General features: G+C 39.0%; 1 protein-coding gene across 2 annotated transcripts in view; it reads left to right on the top strand.

Moving 5' to 3' along the window:
• The window catches only part of RNASE1 (ribonuclease A family member 1, pancreatic), a 43,280-nt gene that overhangs the window by 2,746 nt on the left and 15,113 nt on the right, over positions 1 to 25,421 (top strand). For both annotated transcript variants that reach the window (XM_023638080.2, XM_070264825.1), the window contains exon 2: positions 1,065 to 1,227. In XM_023638080.2, coding sequence (XP_023493848.2) covers positions 1,126 to 1,227 — 102 coding nt within the window. In that variant the 5' untranslated portion in view covers positions 1,065 to 1,125. The remainder of the gene's footprint in view (positions 1 to 1,064; positions 1,228 to 25,421) is intronic.

Here is a 25,421-nt window from a genome sequence, read left to right as displayed (position 1 = left end):
AATGGCCAAAGCTGTCACTTTAAATATCATCTTCAGCTGAAGACAAAGGAAGGTGTAGGGGGTAGTGGTTTGGGACTTCAAAGGGGAGGAAGACAATTCACATGGAAATGGAAAAGCAAATGTCCGATAGACAGTACTTTGATAAGAATGGGCTTAGCGAGGACCCTCCCAATCTACAGATACCCAGAGTTATCTGTGGTGATGGCCTCGCCTGGGGACTGGTCTTTTATCTTGAATTTCTTTTAAGCAGTTGGGGGTAGATCAAAGCTTCTTTCAGAGTCGTTTGTTCTTAAAGATAATCAAGCCAAAGACAAACATTTTGGGGTGGGCAATTCTTATCCCCCACACCAGGAAATGTGGGAAATGTGTTAGGCACTGTAACTCAGTTGTGAAAAAGACAGACAAAGACCCTACTTTTTTGAAATATATATTGTAGTAGAGGCAGAGCAATGTTAAGTAAAAATAATTACAGATTATAATAAGAGCTATGGAGGAAAAAAATAAGATGATATGATAGAGGCACTGGCGGGTAGAACAGGACTGTTATAGACTGAATGTTTGTGTCCTCTCAAACTTCCGATGTTGAAATCCTAGCCCCAAATGTGATGGTGTTAGGAGGTGAAGCCTTTGGGAGGTGATTAGGTCGTGAGGGTGGAGCCCTCATGAGTGGGATTAGTGCCCTTTTAAAAGAGATCCTGGAGAGTTCCCTGGCCCCTTCCACCATGTGAGGACACAGTGAAAAGGCAGCCATCTATAAACCAGGAAGTGGGCTCTCACCAGACATCAGATCTCCTGACATCTTGATCTTGGCCTTCCCAGACTCCAGAACTGTGAGAAATAAATTTCCGTCGTTTCTAAGTCACTTGGTATATGGAAGTTTGTTGTAGCAGCCTGAACGGACTAAGACAAGGAGTATAGACAGGGTGGTCAGGGAAGAATCTCTGATGAGGGGAAATTTAAACTGAACCTGATGGACAAGGAGTCAGTCATATAAAAGAACTTTCAGGCAGAAAGAACAGAAAGTGCTAAAGTCCTGAGGCAGGCAAAATCTTGGCATCTTCTAGGTACTTACAGAGGCGGATGTGACTGGGGTGAAGTGAGTGAGCACGAGATGATGACGAAGAGATGGAAACAGACGAAATGCGTAATAGAAAGAATCCAGCTGAAGAGTCAGCAGATGATTCTCCAGGGAACGGACTTCCTGTTATAGAATTGTCATGGCCTCAGGTAAAGGGAAACCTCCAATTTCTTACAGAAAGAGACAACATTGCAGATTATCATTTGAGTGAAATTTGGATCGGTTTACAACAAAGAGTTATCCAAGATCCAACCTGAATAACAGCAGCAGCAAAATCTGAAGTGAACAGCTCTTTCTCCACAGAGACTCTTAAAGCTAGGAGGGTTGTCTCTGAGGTTCTGAGGTGTTCCTGCAAAGGAAAGAATGATATCAGAGCCTCATTACTAGACAAAGAGGAGCTGAGTGACGATTGCCCTGGAGGAGCTATGCTAAGTATTCCAACATTGGCAGTAGTAATTAGGAGGAATATTCATTGAAATAACAGCAGCAGCAACAACAAATTATGTTAAGTATTGACAAATTTTGTACAGATGTTAATTCGTCATAAGTACTGAGAATGGAGAAAAATGAATTGTATTCAAAATGCAAACACAGAGATTTAGAGCAATTATTATAGAGCAATAGAGAAGGGCCGTGAGATGCTCTGTGGATTACTAAGTATAAATGTTGAATCACCTCACATTGTTTCTCTCTCTATAGTTCTCTTTCTGTCAAAAAAGAGGAAGAGATACACTGATCTCTAAAAGAATCAATTATCTCATACATTAGTGATAATGAAATATCACTGATAGAATAAAGAGCTTCTGTTTCATTTTCCCCTTCTTTCTCAGTGGCCTAATTTCCTCCTTTATCTGCATCATTTATCATGGTCTGATCAGTCTGTCTGTGCAGAAAGCAGACAGTCTGTCTGCTATAGGTGCAGGGCCACTGTGTGCAGCCCGCCCAAGTGCCTGACAGCTTTTTCTCAGGAAGGGTTCATCATACTCTATCTCACAGACTGTCTACATGCTCCTGATTAATATCAAGGCTTCCTTCTCATTTCCCTGCTTGTGGCAAACCCTGAAACGACCCCTTCCCCACTATAACCTCTCCTGTTCTACAGCAATGGCTTTAGTCTCTTGAGGTCAGCCACCTCCATCTCCCTTTCATGTGCATTGCAGCCATAGGGATGGGTGGGGTGAGGCTTGTGGCTCTCATGCAGAAGTCCTGGAGGCATAGACTTGGAGGTTATGTGGAAGCCTTTCCTCTGGCACCTACACTTTCCCAGCTGTGTACCATACTGAGACCTTGCCAAGAGTTTCTTTTCTGGTGAACACTTATGCACATTTCAAGACTGAATTTAAGTGTCAACTACTCCATGGAGCCTTCCTTGAAACAATCCTTTATATTCCTTGCACATTTAAAATTTAATTATAGTTTGGCTCGCCATATAGAACTGTAAGTCCCTTGACGGCGGGGACCATGTCTTATTTATCTTTGTATTAACAATAACTAGTGCATAGTAGCTGCTTGATAAAGAATTGTCAAATAAATTAATGTCAAATAAATCTATCATAAGAAAGGTCTATAATGTAGAAGGAAGCATAACGCAACATTCCTGATATTACTTTGCTTTCAGTTTAGTTGGAAAGATCTCATACATTTATATAGGGAGACATCTGAAAATGCCGGGCTAGAAAAGCATGACATGAGCAGTGCAGAGACAGGGGCTCTGCGTTCAGAGGAAGATTAGATCACTCAGGGCTGAAATGGTTGGCAGGTCTTTTGAGTGGTCACGGGGTAACTGTCAAGTTTGAAGGTGAATAGATGGGCAAAATCTCTCCAGACAGCAAGAATGGCAAGTGATTCAAAAGGAACAGTCAGACAATGGTAAATAGACAAATTCGGCTGGAATGGTAAATTTAACCCTGATGCAACACTTTTGTCAAATTTTTTTATCTGTTTATATACAAATTTGTCACTTGGCCCAATAATATCCTTCATAGTGTATTTTTCCCCTTAGTGCAGGTTCCAGCCTAGTGTCAGGTATTACATTTAGTCATCTCTTTAGCCACTTTTACTCTGTAACAGCTCCGCAGTCTTTCTTGATCTTTGAAATTTTTGAAGAAATCAGCATCTCCCTTTTTAATTTTTCTTTTTAAATAGACTTCACTTTTTAGAGCAGTTTTAGATTCACAGCAAAGTTGAGCCGCAAATACAGAGTTCCTATATAACCCCAGACCCCCTCCCAGATGCACAGTGTTCCCCACGATCAACATCTTCTGCCAGAGTGGTACATTTACTGCAACTCATGAACCTCCATTGACATAACATAATCACTCCAAGTCTGTAGCTTACATCAGTGTTCACTTCTCGTGTTGTACATATGTACATAATTAAATCCGTTTTTTCTCTTCTTAACCAATCTTTTGTCAGTTTAATTTGTAGGTCCTCAGGCACTGAACCTAAGAGGGTCGAGGAAAATTTTCTTCCTCCCAACATTGCCTCCCCACCTTCCATAATCACATGCCCCTTCTTCTACAGGGCGAACCCTGGTTCTTCACAGCATTAGCCTTTGTTCTCATTTGCTCACTCCTAATACATCTGAAATAGTTTGAGAATTGCTTTGCTTGTACCACTATAATAAACATGACTACTAAAAAGTTTAAGATGTGTTTGCAATTTTTCCCTTACCCCTACCCTGCTTAAGACTGCAGATTTACACTTAAACCATAAAATCAGGAGACGTAATACAAGTCCTTTTGTTCAGTAAGTGTGTTATGCAGCAATAGGTAACCAACACAACGTTGTTAGCCTTGGGTTACACTGTGTGGCACTGGGGCTCAAATTCACGCCCGTGCTTTTTTCTACTACAATGTATTCCACAAAGTCACGCTTGAAGAGTTAAACGGGCATTGAATCAGGAGTGGGAAGTGGTTTAGAGACTGAGATGATAACAGACAGCTAAGCAGGCAGATGCATTTGGCCATCATGGGAGAGCTGTCCCTTTTCCTTCCTTAGGCATGATGGACTGATTACAAGGAGCACGCCCTAAGGAGCTGGAAGGTCAGTGAAAGTTCAGTGCAAACCCCAGACTTCCCCTACTACTCCCCATTCCCAATCTAATTTTAAACGCTTTACTTTGGAAGAGAGCGTTTTCTGGAACTTGAGCAGTCAGCAGCAGCTCAGAAATGTTAAACAAATACTCCAATGTCCGCTGAGAACTTAAGTCAATGATTTTATTATTCAGGTGAATGAGAGATGCTGTTGCTGTCCTCTGAGCTGGCTGACCAGCTTCCAGCTCTGAAATGCCACGTACAATGGTCTGTTTTTCTGAGGTCAGGGTACATCTGGGAGATCTGAAGCTGCTATAAGGCAGCTTCTCCAAGGAGCTTAACAGAGATTATGGACTCTGGAGAAGGAGTTCAGGAGAAAGGGCTTGACAGAGGAGGCAGGCAAGCCTGCTGCTGCTCTGGCTCTGCTCCCTTCCTCTTCCGAGCCGCTCTTCTGTCTACCACACAGAAGGTAGTGTCCAAAGGCAACCTTCACGTGTAAGGAGAACTGCCTTGTTTAGATATCCTTCCTCAGATCTTTATCTTCTCCCTTTACATCCTTTTTACAATCTTCTCTGTCCCACTTTTCCCCTAGGAAACTCAGGCACTGCCATGGCTCCTGCCATCACCCCTGCGGAGTTATGCTCAATTGTACCTGGAGTCCCAAGTCTCTCTCAGAGGCGTTGAACTTCTCGCTGCCTGTTGCATATTCTGCCAACGTTAATCTCAGTGCATCTGCAATGACTCATGACCTTAACAGATTCCCCAACCCCGGATTTGCCTGCCCTGTATTTCCTGACATGTCCTTCTCCATTTGGGCTGCTCTCCAATTCTATACAAAGATAGAATTTAGAGACCTGCTAGTCTATCCCTCCCTCCCTCTCAATCAAAACTTCAATCATGGCCACTCCCACTAATTCAGAATGGAAACTGAATTTTTAACTGTGATTCTTTAGGAAACCATATCAATACTGGTAATAATAATAATATTATGACATCTATTAAGTGCTTACTATGTGCTCTGAATAGGGTGACTGTGTAATTTACTGTCTGAATTGGGACACTTTTGAGAGTGAAAAGGAGCACTGTTATTAATTATGCCAAGAGAGCAGGCATAAAGAGGGATGGTCCTGGGCCAACGGGGGCATACAGTTTCGTAGTTATGAACCACTGTTTCTTGCTATTACCTCACACAGTGTGGGGCGAGGGAGCTCTCTGGGATGTCGTTTATAAGGGCACAGTCCCATCCATGAGGGCTACATCCTCATGAACTAATTACCGTCCAAAGGCCCCACGTCTTAATACCAACACATTGTGGGTTAGGTTTTAACGTATGAATTTTGGGGGGGCAACAACTTTCAGTCCATAGCATCCTTTGAGTAAGGTGCTTTAATTATCCCCAACTTACAGATAAGGAAACAAACTAAAGAAGTTGAAAAATTACTGATCTTTAAAATAATAAATCAGGACTTTTGTATATAAATCTGCAGTCATCCAGAAAAATGCTAGTCAGTGTTGCAGGAATCATTGAAAAGGTGAACTGAATCCACAGCCCTGTCCAAATCCACCCCAATATATATAGTTAAATTACCCTTTATTATTGCTTTGCCAATTATTCCGCCTGTTTTACAGATGATGAAACTAAGGTCCAGAGAGGTGAAATAATTTTCCCTGAACGTAGCAAAGCAGTCATGAAGCTGCAGCTAATACATTTGGTGTCGTCACTCTACTGGTTCTACTCACATTCTCGAGAGCAATTTATGAAAATAAATAACAGATTTTACGTGTGTAAAGAAATTATGCTTGTAATGTATGTCAAGTTATTCAAGAACAATTCCTAGAGATTAATACCACATTTTAATATGTGTAATGAAGATAAACACTGTAGCTGTGATTTAATGCATAGGAAATGAGCCCTCTTAGTAATCGGTCACAGACTCCTTCCACACCAGGTAACTTGCCCCATGATCTAGAGAACAACAGAGGTGATGCACACCTTCTCAGAACCCTGTTTCAAAACAGAGGTTTGAGGCAAAGAAGAAAAGTGACTCAAGTCTTGCTTGTACAAGTATATTCCACTGCTGAAGAGGACATTCCTATTCTGCTCACGTTCTTGGTCGACTTCCTGGTTTCTCAGCTGCATCCCTTTCCTTATCTGGGACCTACCTACTCCCTTTCCACCATTCGCACAGGCAGGACAGTCTCCTGTTCCTTTAACTGTGAGCTGGATTCCATCTCTCCCCAAGTCTTGGGGCTATGCTCTATCTCTGTGGTCTATTTTCAGTGTCTTCTCCTGTCTAGACTTTTTCCTCAGGAAATGCACACCTCTCCCCAGTCCACCCTATCAAGCTAGTGTACTAATAGCTTCTTTTCACTGTCAGACTCTTTGTTAACTCCATTTCTTTATCTCTGATTTTCTTTCAATTTACTGGAATAAGGATGCTCTGAAACTGCTCTAGCAAATAACCCAGTGATTTCTTAATTTAAGCATCTAATCATCTAATAAAATAATTCCTTCCTAAGCATTTTTTAAAGTTGTAAGGTACATCATATATATGTCAGAGATATCACCATATATATCATATATATAATATATCTATATCAGAGTGCCAAAAACATTTATATACATAAAGTTTAAAGAATATCTGTGAGGCAAACACTCTTGTCACTTTAGCTAAGGTCAGAAATAGAATGCTGCCAGCATTTCCAAAGCCCCCAGCCATGTGCTCTTCCCTGACCAGAAGCTCCTCTTTTCCCCTAGAAGAAATCATTATATTTATGTTTGAAATAGCAATTTCCTTTCTTCTTTTTATAGTTTTATCCCTATGTATGCATCTTTAGACAATATAGTTTAATTTTGCCTGTTCTTGAATTTTATATAAAAAGAATCACATTGCACATATTTTTTGTGGCTGAACTGAACATTATGTTTGTGAAATCAATTCCTGTCACTACAAGTAGATATATTTTTTCATTTTCATTGCTCTATAGGATTCTAATGCACAACCCTGGCACAATTTGCACGGTATATCTTTTTATATTTTTTCATTCTCAAGTTTTCTGTGTTTGTAAGTTGTTTAGTGTCTCTTGTGAGTAACATAAAGTTAGATTCCCCTCCCCCCCATTTATCAATCTTGTCTTTTAACTGGACCATTTAGTCCATTTATATTTATTGTAATTATTCATCTTCATCTTCCTCAGTGTATATCTACCACCTTATTTTGTCTTTTCTGTGTGTCTCATTTGTCTGGTATTCTACCTCCTCTCCTTTCTTCCCTTCTTTTGGATTAGTTGTGTATTTGTCAGTCATCCTATGATAGCCATTAAGGCTGTTCACAAATGTTTAGTTCTCTTGTTCCAGGTAACTAGAAGGATCCTACTTCCTGTCCCTTGTACTTAGATATACCATCTCCGGCCAAAGAAGTGCAAGTAGAAGTGACAGGTGTCCCTTCTGGCAGAAGGATTAAGAGCTGGCATGGGGGTTGCCTTGTTCTCTCACCTCTGCCTCTGTGACTGTGACAGTGTGTGTCAAGATGAAGCCTGTGTCAGCCTGTGTTTCCAAGTGACTATAGTGGGCAGAACCCCTGGGCTGGAGCAGGACGGATATGTAATAGAAATAAGAAATAAACTTTAAGCCACTGAAATTTTGAGGTATTTTTTTACTGCAGCACAACTTGGCCTATCCTAACTGATCCACGTTCCAGTTATTCTCTCTGTTAGTTTGGAATTCACATGATGTGTTTCTATTCTTTTCATTATTTACCTTAGAAATTCCAAAATGCATACTAAACATATAAAAGTCTAAAGTTAATCAATACCTTTAGTCATCTCTTGAACACTTGACACTTTAGAACACTCCCAAACTATGTTAGTGATGTAAATTTTAATTTTATGTTTTTAATTCAAGACATTTTTGTTTTATATAGTAAATACACTATATATAAATATATATAGCATATTTGTTGTATAATAAGATACTGTTTTACATAGTCAAAAATGTTTTTACATTTACTCACATATTTATTATGCTCTTTGTTTGTTATTCCTTCCTGAATTCCAGACTTCTATCTAGTAGCTTTTCTCTTCAACCCGAAATACATGCTTTGAAATTTCCTTTAGTGAAGGATTGCTAGTTATAAATTTTATTAGGTTTTATTTATTTCTTTCTTTTGTTTGAAAATGCTTTATCTTGCCTTCATTTTTAAGTAATAAGGTAGATAATTCTAGGTTGGCAATGATTTTCTTTGAGTACTTTAAACTTAATAGTCCCCTATTTTCTGGTTTCCCTAGTCTCCATTGGGAAGCCAGCTATCAGTCTGTCATTCCTGTAGAGATAATCTTATAAACCTCATAGTCTATATTTCTCATTGTACTGGATATGCCTCCTGTGTTCTTTGTAAGTAGGTCACCTAAGCCAGAATCCCTAGAGTCATTGCTTCCCAGGACTTTTGAGCCCCGTTTGCTGTTAGATATTCCATTAGTAACAAAGGAGGACCGGGAAGACACTTTATCTGCCCTTTTGCTAAGACCTCTTATTCAAATGTCAGCGATTTTGGTCACCTATGAACATCTATGGACAAAAACTTGAAACTCAGAAAATTAAGATAGAGTCATAAACTTTTAAGGTTAAACAGGAATTGATATTTTAAAAATTATTATTTCTTATTTATGTCTTACTCCTGAAATATGAAAATAAATGCCCAGTCCACTGTATTTTAGTTAATCTACGTTTGAATAGCAAATCTATTTCTTTCTAGCCTTAACTTTGGCAAGTTATTTCACTTCTCTGAGTTTCCTCGTCTGTAAAATAGATGTGATAATAACATATATCTCTTAGTGTTGTTGGGAGTATTAAATGAAAAATTAAATTTCTGCGTAAGACAATGTAATCCCAGTTTTCTACTTGATGTCTCTCTTTCTCTCATCACCCTAAAACAATCAATCACCAAGTTCTGTAGTTTTACCTCTTTCATACCTTTAACTGTCTACTGCTTTTCATTCCTGCTGCTTATTTCAGACCATCACCTTTTCCTCTAGGTCATTTACTGTAATTGCATCTGGTCCTTCCCCGCTGTCTTTTCCAGCTGCACTAGCCTCTGACTGCAGCCACACAGGTCCTCCAGAGCTTTCAAGGTTCAATGAGTCATGCCTTCCCTCATCTACAGATATTTGAATTGCTGCTGCCTTTGCCTGGAAAACTCTTTCCCTCAACATTACTTTACTCCTACTCATCTTTCGGGTCCCCACTCAGCTATGACTTGCTCTGTGAAACGTTTCCGAATCCCACAAGAGTAGGGTAAAGCACTCCTCCTGCGTGCTCTTTAGCACTGGTAGTCTTTGTCTCGTAGCATTTTAATTTCCTATTTACTTGTTTATACCTGCCTCTGGAGTCAAGGTCACTGAGGGCAGGAACTCTGTGTGATTCACTCTTGTATCCACAGTGCCTAGCACATCCCTACACTGGGAAAGCTCTCAATTAATGTAGCACGAACAGAGGTACTGCCGATAAGCTACTCATCAGCCCCTCACCTCCGTCCTGTACTTAGGCAGTGACTCCATTTTGTACTCTGGACTCTATCTTGCTAAAATCATGAAAATTGGGGCTGGCCTGGTGGCATAATGGTTAAGTTTCCCCACTCTGCTTCGCAGCACAGGGTTCGCAGGTTCAAATCCTGGGTGTGGACATACATACTGCTCATCAAGCTATGCTGTGGCAGTGTCCCTCATACAAAGTGAAGGAAGACTGGCACAGATGTTAGCTCAGTGACAATGTTCCTCAAGCAAAAAGAGGAAGATTGGCATGGGTGTTAGCGCAGAGTCAATCTTCCTCACCAAACACCCCCTCCCCACACAAAACCATGAAACTGTGCTGACCTTGCTGACTTGCCAAAAGGGAGATATTTGCTGAGAAAAGACCTTCTGAGGGACTGTGCAAAAATAACCTTTTTCTGATATCAACAAGATGTCCTTGTGTAAGCCAATGAACTGTAACGTAAATTTGTCCTCCCTAACAAACAACTGAGGCGATTGTTCTGGGCTCTCCTTTTTGCTAATAAAAACTCTTGACCTTTACTCCTCAGGTGGTACTTTTCTGGCTGCTGCCAAAACCTGTGTTTCCCCAAACTGCAATTCTAAGATCCCAAATTAAGGCTCTCCTTTTGTTTTGCAGCTTCCTCTTTTTTCTAAGTTGACAAATGTTTCTTGGAATTAGTGTATTGCTTCTGGACTCCATCTTCTTCTCTTTTGTTTTCACTTCCTCTGGCCCTTTACCAGGCCAGACTACCGAGGACCACATCCTCACCTGTCCTTAAAAGTATCTTCGGTGATCACTCAAGACCATCCCAGTCATGCCCTTTGTCCTCGACTTTCTTGTGCTCATTCTCATCTCTGGTTTTGACTATTATGCAACATGCTTTCATTTGAAATTTTGACTCAGGTCCTCTTAGATTTAGAAGTCCTCTGTCTGGACTTCTAAAAAAAAAGTTCTATTTTTTTAACATGATTTTTTTTTCATTTTAAAAAAAATTTTCAAATTTACATAAAAGTTGCAAGTAGAGTTCTAAGAGCTTTTTTTTCTTGAACCAATTGATACATAAGCCAAATTGAAGACATGATGCACACCACCTGCTGCCATCCTCTCTCCGCACCAAATACACCAGTGTGTATTTCATACAAACAAGGACATTCTCCTACTTAACCACAATCATCAAACAGCCACAAAAATCAGGAAATGAACATTGATACATTACTACCATCTAATTCTCAGATCCTATTCAAGTTTTGCCACTTGCCTCAACAGTGTCTTTTACAGCAAAAGATTTTGGTTCAGAATCACATGCCGCTTTTAGTTGCAGTGTCTCTTTATTTCTCTTCAATCTGTAGCAATTCCCCAGTCTTTTCTTGACTTTCAGGACTGACAGTTATTTTGTAGAATCTCTCTCAGTTTCGGTTTGCCTGATATTTCCTCACTATTAAATCCAAGTTATGTATCTTTGATAGGAATATCAGGGAAGTAGTACTGTGTTCTTCTCGTTGTGCCTTATTAGGTGGCACATGATATTTAGACTTGCCTTATTACTTATGTATTCACTTTGATCATTTATTAAGATAGCGTCTGCCACGCTTCTCTGCTATAAAGTTATTCTTTTCTCCTTTGTGATTAGTGTTGGGGGGAGGCAGCACTGGGAAACTACGTAAGTATCCTATTTCTCATCAAATTTTCAATTTATTCATTTATTTATCATATCAGTGTGGCCTTATGGTTTCTCATTTTTTTAAGCAGGTTATAATCTGTTACTATCATTGTTTATCTTGATGCTCAAATTGTCACAGATTTGGCCACTTAAATTGGCTTCTATGTCCTTTTGACTTGTTCCTTTCATTCTTTGGGTACTTCCTTGCTTTCTGGCACAATAAGATGTTCTAGGCTCATCTTCTATGATCCTTACACCAGAATGGGATCAGCCATTTCTCCAAGGTTCTTTTTAGTTTAGTGTATGATATTTAAAAGCCAAGTTCTGGGTGCTAAGTGTGCTTGTCACTATTGCAGTGTTGCTATTCTCATGCTCTCTTAGTGAACACATCTAGGAAAAATATGAATGTAAATTCACACACACATTTACATATCTATTTTATATCAATTTTGAAAACTATGACTTCACAGTACTACTTCCAGTTTCAATCCAACACTACAAGTTTTCTCCTAGTTTTCTTTCCTTCCACATTTGCAACTCTTGTCTCCTAAATAAGATAACTGGATGCAGATTTTCTTAAAATGACTATTTGTTTGATAAATCCCTGAAGGTATCTATAATGTGTCACAATGGCATGAGAATTATTTTGAGCTGAAGATACTTGAGAATCAACAAACACTGGAAGAGGTTTTTTTCCAAACTCCCCTTACCTACCTAAAAACAAATCCTCCAAAAAATAGCTCAATTGTCATAAATCCCTTCCTCTTCAGTTTCATCAGTTAGGGAAAGTTGACTCTTATCACACAAGAGGAGATGAGAAGAGAAGTTGTCCACACCTAGACATTGTCATGATCTATCATATCTCCCATATATTCTCCCAAGGGTTCATTATCTTTCCTAAAATTTATTTGCTCTCCTGTAAGTGGCCTTTCTTCTCCTCCCTTTCCCCTATTAAGATGGTAATATAAGCTCTCAAATCTCACCATTTCTCTGGGTGTTTACCACTTTCTGTGATGTTCCTGGGTACGTACAATTAAAAATTAATAAAATTGTATGCCTTTTCTCCTGTTAATCTGTCTGTTGCCAGTTTAACTCACAAGCCCCTCTCCTCCCCTAGGTCACTGACCCTAAGAGGGTAGAGGAAAAGCTTTCCTCCTCTACATCCCATCATGTATAATGGATCTCCTATTGCCATCTTTGTCCCCTCCCCCATGTGGATGCCCTCTTGACTCCTGTGGGGGATCAGAATTGGCCACCCCAAAATGTGTCTCTTTGGCATGAGGATTATTTTTGGCTGGTTATTTTGTTAAAAACTGAAGACATAGGAAAAGCTCTGAAAAGCAAGTAGAAGTTACCCTTTGTAAGAAATATTTACATTTATAAGGAAAATCTGCATTTGTGGAGATATCTTCCTCTCTGTACAAGGAAGAGCAGGATGACTTTATCTCTAGAAAGTCTTATCAATGCAGAAGGCAAGGACTTAAATCTGCATAATAACCTTACTCTTGTTTACTGTGTTTTTTTCTGGTAATCTCCCATAACTGACTCCTCCCACCTCCAACATCCTCCTTTGGCTTTAGCTGAAGATGCTATTTAAGATGACAATCTCAGCCATTTTGGCAAGTTACCCAGTTTTCCTGTGTTTCTCCCATGCATACATGTTATTAAAGTTGATTGATTTTTCTCCTGTTATTCTGTCTCACATCAATTTAATTCATAGCCCAGCCAGAAGGACCTAGAGGGTAGAGGATTTGTCTTCCTCCCCTACGTTCCACTTGGTCTTTCACACCCCATGAAAAACTAGCCTTTATGTGGATATTCTTTTCACCCCATGTGGGCTCCCACACCTCTAATGGGGTCTCCCCTCTCCCTCCGCAATGTGGATGCCTTCCTCTTTCAACTGTGGCTCTGACATCCCACACCGGGTCACTCCTCTATTCAGAAGTAGGCACTTTGCTGTGCCTCATCTAATGGTTGTAGGAGTGAAACTTTCAGAGAGGGAGGGGAAGAGAGTTCTGCTAATGTCTGAACCTTAGTATACTTATGATGTTCTTGGCCTTTGCCCCATAGAACCACCCACACTGCCCTGACCAATCTAACCCTGGTAAAAAGAGGAATGGGTTTGCACACACTTTCTGAAAACTGGAACCTTAAAGGCCCATTTCCAGTCTTCTAGAATCTTTTTCATTCTCTATCTTTTATTAAAAATTGGGTATAGAAGAGGGGTGATGTCAGCATCATGGTGGAGTGAGCTCTCCCCATAAATTCTCCCCTTTTAGAAACAACAAAAAGGACATTCATATTCCAACAGAGGACATCCACACAACATAAAAGATGTCTGAGAGACCCACAAAGCCATAGGTCAGAAAGTGGAGGTGCTGGAGCCCCCCTGAGGAAGTGGAACAAAGTAAGAGAAAGCTTCCCTTCCTGCCAAGGGCAGTGACCCAGTGACTGTGCATGGCTCTGAGAGGAAAGGGGAGAAGGGGTGGCCCTCTGCAGGAATACCATTGCTCTCTGGGGTCTCTCACAGCTAGGAGAAAGCCTCACACAGAGGTGACTAGCTATCACAGGGGTGCCTCCATCACAACACCCCAGGAAAGCAGATAGGAGGGCAGAGAGAGAAGCCCCCAAGATCATGTAGGAGAAAGAAAACGCCCTTCCCCCCGACCCCCCGCCTGGCACCCCAGATCAGCAGCGGGGAGCTGAGCGGGGGAATATGAATATGAAGCTTTTGACCCCACCCAATGGCAGCAAGTGGAAGTGGCGATCAAATACTACCACATTGAGGAAGCACAAATCCATGCTATATGGCATATGAACAAATATATTAAATCACCAGACCAGAAGGAAAATGACAAGTACCCAGAAATCAATCTTGAAGACACAGAAATCTATTATCTAAATGACAGAGAATTCAAAATAGCTATCATAAGAAAACTAAATGAGTTGAAAGAAAATGCAGATAGACAGTTCTAACGAATTCAGGAGCTATTTCACAAAAGAGATTGAAACTATAAAGAAGAACCAATCAGAAATATTGGAGACGAAAAACACAATGGATGAGATAAAGAATATGGACTCCCTGAACAATAGATCTGATATTATAGAGGACTGAATCAGCAATGTTGAGGACAGAAATATAGAAATGCTTCAGATGGAGGAGGAGAGAGAACCAAGATTAAAAAGAAATGAAGAAATTCTCCTAGAAATATCCAACTCAATTAGGAAATGCAATATAAGGATTATAGATATTCAAGAAGGAGAAGAGAAGGAGAATGGAGCAGAAAGCTTGTTCAAAGAAATAATAGTGGAGAACTTCCAAACCTGGGGAAAGAGCTGGAAATGCAAGTGAAAGAGACCAACATATCTCCTAACTATATCAATGTAAAAAGATCTACTGCATGGCATGTAGTAGTGAAGCTGGTAAAAGTGAAAGACAAAGAAAAAATACTGAGGGCAGCAAGGCAGAAGAAAAGAACTTACAAAGGATCAGGCTTTCAGTAGATTTCTCAGCAGAAACCTTATAAGCTCGGAGAGAGTGGAATGAGATATTCAAATCTCTGAAAGATAAAAACCTTCAACCAAGAGTACTTTACCCAGCAAAAATATCCTTCAGATATGATGGAGAAATAAAACTTTCCCAGATAAACAAAAGCTAAGGGAGTTCATTGCCACAAGACTGCCCCTCCCACCCCAGCCACAAGAAATCCTTAAGAATGTCCTCATACCTGAAAAAAAGAAGAAAGGGGTTACAAAGTCCTGAGTAAGGAGATAAACATGTAGACAAAAATCAGAAAATTGTAATTATCCATCAGAACAGCTTAGCAAACCCTCAAGCATAACATTAAAGATAAAGGGAAGGAAAACACCAAAAATAAATATAATCTTGTCATTTTAACCACGAACTCACAACACAAGATAGAATAAGATATGACAAAAACAACTTAGGAGGAGAAGAGGAAAGGGATAGAATTGGCTTAGTCTAAGGAAATAAGAGGTTATCAGAAAATGAACTGTCCATCTATGAGATTTTTCATACAAACCTCATGGCAACCACTAAACAAATAAGTAGAACATAGATACAAATAATAAATAAGGAGAAAACTAAGAAAACCAGCATAGAAAGCTACCTAACCAAATTGGTAGTCTGAAATGCATGGGATGAGAAACAAAGGAAATGCAAGAGAACTGGAAAACGAGCACTAAAATGGCAGCATTAAGCCCTCATGCAGCAATAATCACTTTGAATGTAAATGGGTTGAATTCTTCAATCAAAAGACACAAAGTGGCAGGATGGATTAAGAAACAAGACCCAAAAATATGCTGCCTCCAGGAACACATCTCAGCTCCAATGACAAACACAGGTTCAGAGTGAAGGGATGGAAGATGATACTCCAAGCTAATGGCAAACAAAAGAAAGCAGGTGTTGCCATACTTACACCACACAGAGTAAACTTCAAGATAAAACACATAAAGAGAGACGAAGAGGGGCAGTATATAATCATCAAAGTAACACTCCACCAAGAAGACATAACAATTATAAATACCTATGCACCCAACACAGGAACACCAAAGTACATAAAGTAACTATTAACAAACCTAAAAGGAGATATTAATGACAACACAATAATAGTAGGGGACCTCAACAGTCCACTCACATCAATGGATAGATCATTCAGACAGAAAGTCAACAAGGAAATAGTAAAATTAAAAGAAAATATAGACCAGATGGACTTAATAGATACATGTGGAACATTCCAGTGAAAAACAGAAGAATACACATTCTTCTCAAGTGTGCATGGAACATTCTCAAGGATAGATCATATGCTGGGAAACAAGGCAAGTCTCAATAAATTTAAGAAGATAAAAATAATAACAAGCATTTTCTGACCATAATACTATGAAACTAGAATTTAACTACAAGAAAAAAGCTGAGAAAGGGACAAAGATGTGGAGACTAAACAAGATGCTACTGAACAACCAACGGGATCATTGAAGAAATTAAAGGAGAAAAAAAAATCTGGAGAAAAATGAAAATGAAAACATACCACACCAACTCATATGGGATGCAGCAAAGGTGCTCCTAGGAGGGAAATTCATTGCAATACAGGCTCACCTTAACAAACAAGAAAAATCTCAAATAAGCAATCTTAAACTACAGCTATCAGACCTAGAAAAAGAAGAACAAATAAAGCCCAAACTCAGCAGGAGGGAAATAATAAAAATCAGAGCAGAAATAAATGAAATTGAAAGAAAAAAGACAGTAGAAAGGATCAATGAAACTAAGAGCTGGTTCTTTGAGAAGATAAATAAAATTGACAAACTCTTAGCCAGACTCACAGAGAAAAAAAGAGTGAAGTTTCAAATAAATAAAATTACTAATGAAAGAGGAGAAATTACAACAAGTACCACAGAAATAAAAAAAGATTACAAGAGCATACTATGAAAACCTATATGCCAACAAATTGGACAACCCACAAGAAATGAATAAATTCTTAGACTCTTACAACCTCCCAAAGCTGAATCAAGAAGAAATAGAGAATCTGAATAGACCAATCACAAGTAAAGAGATTGAAACAGTAATTAAAAGTATCCCCAAAAATAAAAGTCCAGGACCAGACAGCTTCCCTGAAGAATTCTACCAAAGATTCAAAGAAGATTTAATACCTATCCCTCTCAAACTCTTCCACAAAATTGGGGAAGATGGAACACTTCCTAACACTTTCTACAAAGCCAGCATCACCATGATACCAAAGCCTGACAAGTACAATACAAAAAAAGAAAACTACAGGCCATTATTGCTGATGAACATAGATGCAAAAATCCTGAACAAAATATTAACAAGCTGAATAGAGCAATATATCAAAAATATCATACTTCCTGATCAAGTGGGATTTATACCAGGGACACAGGGATGGTTCAACATCCACAAATAAATCAATGTAATATACTACATTAACAAAATGAGGAACAAAAACCACATGATCATCTCAATAGACATAAAGTATTTAACAAGATCCAACATCCATTTATGACAAAAACTCTTACCAAATGGGTATAGAAGGAAATTACCTCAAGATAGTAAAAGCCATGTATGACAAACTCACAGCCAACATCACACTCAATGGGGAATAACTGAATGCTACCTCTCTGAGAACAGGAACAAGACAAGGGGGCCCACTCTCTCCACTCTTATTTAACATAGCAGTGAAATTTTGGCCAGAGCAATTAGGCAAGAAAAAGGAATAAAAGGAATCCAAATAGGAAAGGAAGAAATGAAACTCTTGCTGTTTGCAGATATGATTTTATATATAGAAAACCCTAAAGAATCCATTGGAAAACTATTAGAAATAATCAACAACTACAGTAAAGTTGCAGGGTAAATAATTAACTTATAAAAATCAATTGCATTTCTATTCTCTAATAACAAACTAACAGAGAACTCAAGAATACCATCCCATTTACAATAGCAACAAAAAGAATAAAATATCTAGGAATAAATGTAACCAAGGAGGTGAAAGACATATACAATGAAAACTATAAGACATTACTGAAAGAAATTGATGATGATTTAAAGAAATGGAAAAATATTCCAGGCACATGGATTGGAAGAATAAACATAGTTAAAATGTCCATACTACCCAAAGCAATCTACAGATTCAACACAATCCCAATCAGAATCCCAATGACATTCTTCATGAAAATAGAACAAAGAATCCTAAAATTCATATGTGGCAACAAATGACCCAGAATAGCTAAAGAAATCCTGAGAAAAAAGAGCAAAGCTGGAGGCATCACAATCCCTGACTTCAAAAAGTACTACAAAGCTATAGTAATCAAAACAGCATGGTACTGGTATAAAAACAGACACATAGATCAATGGAACAGAATTGAAAGGCTAGAAATAAAACCACACATTTATGGACAGCTAGTCTTCAACAAAGGTGCTAGGAACATACAACATAGAAAAGAAAGTCTCTTCAACAAATGGTTTTGGGAAAATAGGACAGCCACATGCAAAAGAATGAAAGTAGACCATTGTCTCACACCATACACAAAAATAAACTCAAAATGGATCAAAGGCTTGATGGTAAGACCTGAAACCATAAAACTTCTAGAAGACAATATAGGTAGTACACTCTTTGACATTGGTCTTAAAAGGATCTCTTTGAATACCATGTCCTTTTGGACAAGGGAAACAAAAGAAAAAATAAACAAGTGGGAGTTCATCAGACTAAAGAGCTTCTGCAAGGCAAAAGAAACTGGGATCAAAACAAAAAGACAACCCACCAACTGGGAGAAAATATTTGCAAATCAAATATCCGACAAGGGGTTAATCTCTATAATATATAAAGAACTCACACTACTGAACAACAGAAAAACAAATAACCTGATCAAAAAATGAGTAGAGGATATGAATAGATGTTCCTCCAAAGAAGATATATCGATGGCCAATGGGAACATGAAAGATGTTCAACATCACTAATCATCAGGGAAATGCAAATCAAAACCATATAAGATATAAGATATCACCTTATACCCATTAAGATGGCTATAATCACCACGAGAAAAAATAACAAACATTGGAGAGGTCATGGAGAAAAGGGAACCCTCATACACTGCTGATGGGAATGCAGACTGGTGCAGCCACTATGGAAAACAGTACGGAGATTTCTCAAAAATTAAGAATAGAAATACCGTATAACCCAGCTATCCCACTACTGGGTATTTATCCAAAGAACTTAAAATCAACAATTCAAAGAGACTTATGCACCCCTATGTTCATTGCAGTATTATTCACAATAGCCAAGATGTGAAAGCAACCCAAGTGCCCATCGACTGATGACTGGATAAAGAAGATGTGGTATATATATACCATGGAATAATACTCAGCCATAAAAAAATGACAAAATTGACCCATTTGCAACAACATGGATGGATCTTGAGGATATTCTGTTAAGCAAAATACACCAGACAAAGACAAACACTATATGATTTCACTCATATGTGGAGGATAAACAAATATACGGACAAAGAGAACAGTTCAGTGGTTACCAGGGGGAAGGGGGTTGGAGGGTGGGCACAAATGGTGAAGGGGAGAACTTACATGGGGACAAGCAAATAATAATGTACAAGTGAAATTTCACAATGTTGTAAACTATTATGACCTCAATGAAAAAAAAAATTGGGCATAGCAGTCACAGAACTCCAGGAGCTAATGGTCATTGGGAGGAAAACTTTTCCTCTATTCACTTACGTTCAGCCAGGGGCCTGTGAATTAACTGACAATACACAGCTTAACAGGAGAAAAAATGGGTTTATTAACACATACACACATGCAGAAGTTACTCCCTGAAAAACCAAGGGTAAAGTTTTATACAACAATTTAACAAAAAAGGGGGGTGTGACATTAGTGCTCCAATGGGAAGGTATGGAAGGTTCTACCAGGCTTTTTGATGTGCAGCTGAATTCACATTTCCCAAGCAAGGGGTCAGCTTTCTGCCCCACTGGAAACTAGCTCAGAGGAGGGTCAATGGGCAGCTGTATTTTTGGGAGTTTCTGCTAAAGTTTAGATCACATTTCTTTCTGTGGCTTTTGATTGTTCTGATGTTTTCAGTTTAAAGTAATTTTAATCCCTTCATGGTCCTAGACAATCTAATTAGAGTGAATAAATCTCCTCTATGCTTTCTTTACCCATCCTTTTGGTCTTTTCCTTACTTTTAAAAACTTTTATTTGTCTTTAAAACATTGCAGCACTCCAGTGTCAAAAGTACCTCAAACTCTCAACCCTCTCTCACAATTGTTTTCTATTTTGTCTCATCTTTTGTTCTGCCCCTTGGCTTGGTTCTTGAATTTTTGTTGTTCCTCTTTTATTGGGGTTTTAAGTTGTTATAATTTCAATGTCATAAATCATCTTGTACATATTACATTTTCTGATTGGGGATTATTTCCATATAAGAATCCAATGTTTGGAATTAGTGGTTCTTACGGCACAGACATTTTATAGCACTTAATACATAATGTCACATTTTTTCAGAAAGCATTTTAGTAATATTCATGGTCACCAGTGATGTGTGTGTCTTACTCCATGAGTGTGAACCAGCTGATATAAGTGGAGCCAGAGGTTTTTGATAGATACCAGGTAAGGGCAGAACCCAGGAGGAGGTACAACTGTCTCCACCAAGCTCTGCTGCCATCTCCTAGTGGGCACCAAAGCAGAGGTGCATTCAAAGTGCCAGAGCTGCATAGCTGTCCACAATGAAGTGGGGCAAGGGCCTCCAACTTGTTTCTTGATTCTCTGGTAAATAGGTTTTAGTGCTATAGGTCTTATGCCCCAGTGTTTTACAAAGTTTTTAGTGAAACAGATTGTTAGGTTGACACTTACTGCTCTCTACATTCTAAGGATTCAAACACAAATCCACATAGTATGCTGGACTGCAGCAGACTCACATCAGTGACACTGACTTGTATTGCTTCACAGTAATTCCTTCCCTCCAAAGACTCAGGCCTTGTTTCTGCGTCAAGCTCTTGTGCCTGATTGCTTTCCTTAACATGAGTTCTTTTCAAGGGGATCCTCAGTCCTTCATGCAACATGGTGCCTTTCCAGGTTGTCAGAAATGCCTACACTGTCTAAATTTTAGCCTGAACTTTTATCAAAACTTTTGTTACATAAATTTAAAAATGTGTGAATCAGATGGCGTATGGCAAGGACAGTCAGTAATGAAACATGAAAACAAGGAACCAAAGAGGTATTATTGGCTGTGGGTCCACTGAATGCTGTACCTTGATCCAAATATGTCACCGGATAGATTCCCATTATCACCTGATGCCAATAAACATTTCAATTATTTAATCAGCTTCTTTCTTTATTATTCTATGCTCACCAAGTAACCTTCTTATTAAAATCTGGCTTCTTTAGATTGTATCGGTCATGCTGACATCTGCCTTTCAAGAACTGTAACAGTTATATCATCCTTTACATATTAAAAATTATCATTCTGGATTATATCTGGGTGATCTATGAATTTGTTTAAACTTACATTTTGTTTTCCCCAAAAACAAAATCAAGCTTTGAGCCAGCAAACCTGGGGACCATAATGTGTGGTGAATTCACCAAAGGAAGTGCTATATTGTGAGTATTACAAGCACTAAGTCAGAAAGCATTTTCCGTTTCTATCCTTATCTTGCCTGCTTTCAAATATTAGCAATTTCCAAATAAAATGATATTTTCATAACATAACTCACATTAAGTTTATATGTATATGTGTGTTTTCATCTTCCACTCTCTGATAGCACAATTGTCTAATTGATATATAACTACTTCGAATGTAGAACTATTTTAAACAAGACAATAATATACAAACATTTATGTCTGGCCATTTCTAAACTCTTACTATAATTCTAAAAGTTTCAAACTGATCCATGTCTTTTCCTAATTAAAAAATATCACTTAGAGACAGTGCTATAAAATTTTCTTCCTTCTCAGATCTCCTATTCACATTTTCTTCCATATCTTATTGACTTGGCCAGGTCTTCCCATACAATATCAAATAATAGTAAATATTGATGATATCCTTATCTGCTTCTAATTTTAGAAGGATACATCTAGATAGATAAATGTTGGTAAGTACTTGATGCTCCTTTCCACTCTTTTTTGTAGTAGACTTGACTGATTGATTACAGAGCACTACAGATAACTACCACAATTGATTAGATTTGGCACACCAGAGGAACACTCTAGTCATCTGGATCTAGATACTTTATCATGTTATCATGTGTTTCATTGCTTGAAAAAAAATCAGCATATTTTGAATCTTATGAAGTCTTTAAAAAAATCTATTGATGTGATCCTGGTTTCTAAGAATTTCTGATCATCCAGGCTCTGGATCCCTGATTCTTTCTTGAAGAAGGAAAACAATTGAGCAATTTTATGAGGAAATGTATCTTTGGTGTGTAGGGTAGGAAGACATTTCCTCTAGCCATTCTAGGTCCTTCTGGCTGGAGTATGAATTAAATTGACATGAGACAAAATAACAGGAGAAAATTAAACAAAGCTTTACATCATGAATACAAGGGAGAGACTCAGGAAAACTGAGCAACTCACCAAAATGGCAGAAGCTCTCACCTTAAATACCATCCTCAGCTAAAGACAAAGGAGGATGTTGGGAGTGGAGGGGCTCAGTTATGGGAGATGACCAGAAAAGTACAGTAAACAAGAGTAAGGTTATTATGCAGATTTAGTCCTTGCCTTCTGCATTGATAAGAGTTTCTAGAGATACGGTCATCCCCCCTTCTTCCTGGTACAGAGAGGGAGACACCTTTACAGATGGAGATTTCCTTTACAAATGTAAATGTCTCTTAACAAAGGGTAATTTCTACTTTTCAGAGTTTCTCTCAGGTCTGCAGTTTTTAAAAGTAACCAGCCCCAAATAATCCTCATGCCCCAGAGACATATCTTCAGGTGGCCAATTCTAATCCCCCACAGGTGTAAGGCATCCACTTCTGTGAACAAAGAAAGGAGAGAAGCGTTTATGGAAATAAATAGTATAAATTTGACTATTGGGCATTAGAAGGTGCTGGAAGTTCTCAGAATTTGTGACACATTCCCATCTCCTTTCACATGGAAGTTAGTTAGCTGTTTATAATTAAGAATGCTAGATGGGCAAGATATCTGGAAATTGTGACAGCTTGTGTGGAAGCTGCACATTGCTGTGAAAATTTGAGAAATAACTCCCAGCCCTGTCACTTACCAGCTGTGTGATACAGAGCAAGTTATTTCTGCTCTGTCTGGGCTTCAGATTCTCCACTAATAAGCCAGAAACATGATCTTTACTCCAGGTTTGCCGTAGAAGTGTGTAATGTTCTCGGAAGACGTAGATGCTCAGCAGATACGTCAATCCTCACACCTTCCTCTTTGCTGTCTACTGCAGGGTAGATACCGCAAAGTAACAGGCGAAATTGACCAAGGACCTTGGGGGCCATTTAGCCGCTACAAGATCAGAAACCCTGACTTTTGTGAGCTAGACACTTTCATGCCCATTGTATCTTCTATGTTTATTACCATGCTGTTTTCTCAGTAATTATAGCAGTCTTTGGAAAGATTCAGCCCAGTTCAGCCTTACCAAGAACTGAGAGAGAAGGTTCTTGTCTCCTCTCGGCCCTCGGGGTCCAGGCGACGAGACGCCCCCTCCCGGCCAGCACGGTGGAGGCCGCTGACCAGGTCGCAGGCTGCGAAGGTGCCAAGCGCGGTGGGGGTGGTCGTAATCACAGCTGCTGAGTGCACCTGCCCCTCCCAGCAGCGACTGCTTCCCGCAAGGTTTTACTTAAAGACGTTCCTCCCCCAGCCCACTCCGTTTGTTTGTTTCTCCAGCTAACTGTTTTAGAATTCCCCTGTTTATCGCCAACCTCTTTTTTGCCTATATTTTTATGTGGCCCTGTAGTGGAAACTCTGAAGCCTCTGGCATACGAAAGCTAAGCATACTGAGCTCTTCAAAGTGGGATGCCAAACTCATTCCAGAACTCTGGGTCCAAAGTGGTCAGACATATCTGGAATTCCACCTGGCCATGATATAAACAATGGCTATAAAATAATTGATAAAAAGAAAGATAAGGTTCTCCTCCGCCGCCACCCTGTCCCTCTCCGCTCCCACTCCCCGCTCCCCCCACCCCCAAACTCCAGAGATTAAAAACCTTCCTCCTGTTGTACATTTTGAGAGGTGGAATATTTACACAAACCAGGACCAACCGTAGTACTTTAAGATGAGTTTGTTTTTTTCTGAGGATGATGTGCTCCTGGGACTTCCTAATCACTTTAAAGAATTGGTAGATAACATCTGCTAATCTAGTGCTACTTATAGTGTTTTATGAAAGGGGGGGAACCTCAGAGAACGTAACTCGTACAGAGTGTCATCAACACAACCTAGTCCTATCCAAAAAAACAATTTCAGATACTGTTATCAAGCTATCGTACCAAAGGAGAAGGACAATGAAAATCTAGATTGACCTAAACTATGGCTATTGGCAGATTTAATTGTCTAATTCATCAGTTACCTTGGACTTCTGATCTGTAGCATTGCACTTATGGGTAAATTTCAATTTAATTTGAGAAAAATTTGTTACCCACTCTGTTCCTAGAATCATGTTTGACCCATGTGGGAAGTACATGGTTAGGTGTAAGACTCAGTTCTTGCATTCAGTTGCAACATGATTAGCTCTATGGTAAGAATGGTAAAAATTTCTTTCCAATTCAAGAAATGGTAACCCCCCAAAAATTCATTTGAATACATTTATATCTGTTTTGTTCTCACTGGCCATGAATCATTTTCATTATGAAAGATCTTTAAGCACCTAAAATGTGTTCTCAGCCTTTTTTCCCATTAAACATCACAGCTTCTACTTCTGCTGTCACAGAGTCAAGCATGGTTTTGAGCAGAAACTCAGAATCCTGCTCTGCTGTGATAGGACACACTACAGAAATGAGCTCACCTTTTCTTCAGTAGAGGACTCTAGAAGCTAGAACATTGGGCAGATCTTTTCCCAGGTAGCTCTATACATCTGGGAATTTGCTAATCTTTGCTCCTTTAGAGTCAGAGAATTCTAGAATGAATGAATTAAAGGGAATTTACAGATAATCCATACTAACATCCTCATTTTATTAATTATTTTATTCCCTCCCTCACTTTACATATGAGGAAATTGAGAGGTAAAGTAAATTGGTGAAATTCTTTCTTCATGAAAAACATGTTCCATTCTTCCCAAGATCGCCTTTTGATTCCGCACTATGTATGATGTATTTCACATGGTGTTATCTCTTTTTCTAGTCAGTCTATCTCTTGTGACACCCTAGGTTTCTACAATGAGACATTAATTCATTTAATATGTATTTATTGGAGACCTACTGTGCACATGGCACAAGATCAGGAGACATAAATGTGAACGAGACATGGTCTCTGCCCTTGAAAACACACAGTATATTGCGGAAGACTGAGAAAAAAGGATTCCCATTGAACTTGAGAAGTGGTATAATCAAGGTATGTGTGAGAGGCTGTGGAATCACAGACAAGGTACATGTAATGTATTGTTTGGCAGAGAAAAAAAATTGCTGTCTTGATCTCATAT

This window comes from Equus caballus, chromosome 1, assembly GCF_041296265.1.
Source record: "Equus caballus isolate H_3958 breed thoroughbred chromosome 1, TB-T2T, whole genome shotgun sequence".
NCBI lineage: Eukaryota > Metazoa > Chordata > Mammalia > Perissodactyla > Equidae > Equus > Equus caballus.
The sequence above is the reverse complement of the archived record's forward strand: the minus strand, read 5'-3'. Positions and strand labels throughout refer to the sequence as shown.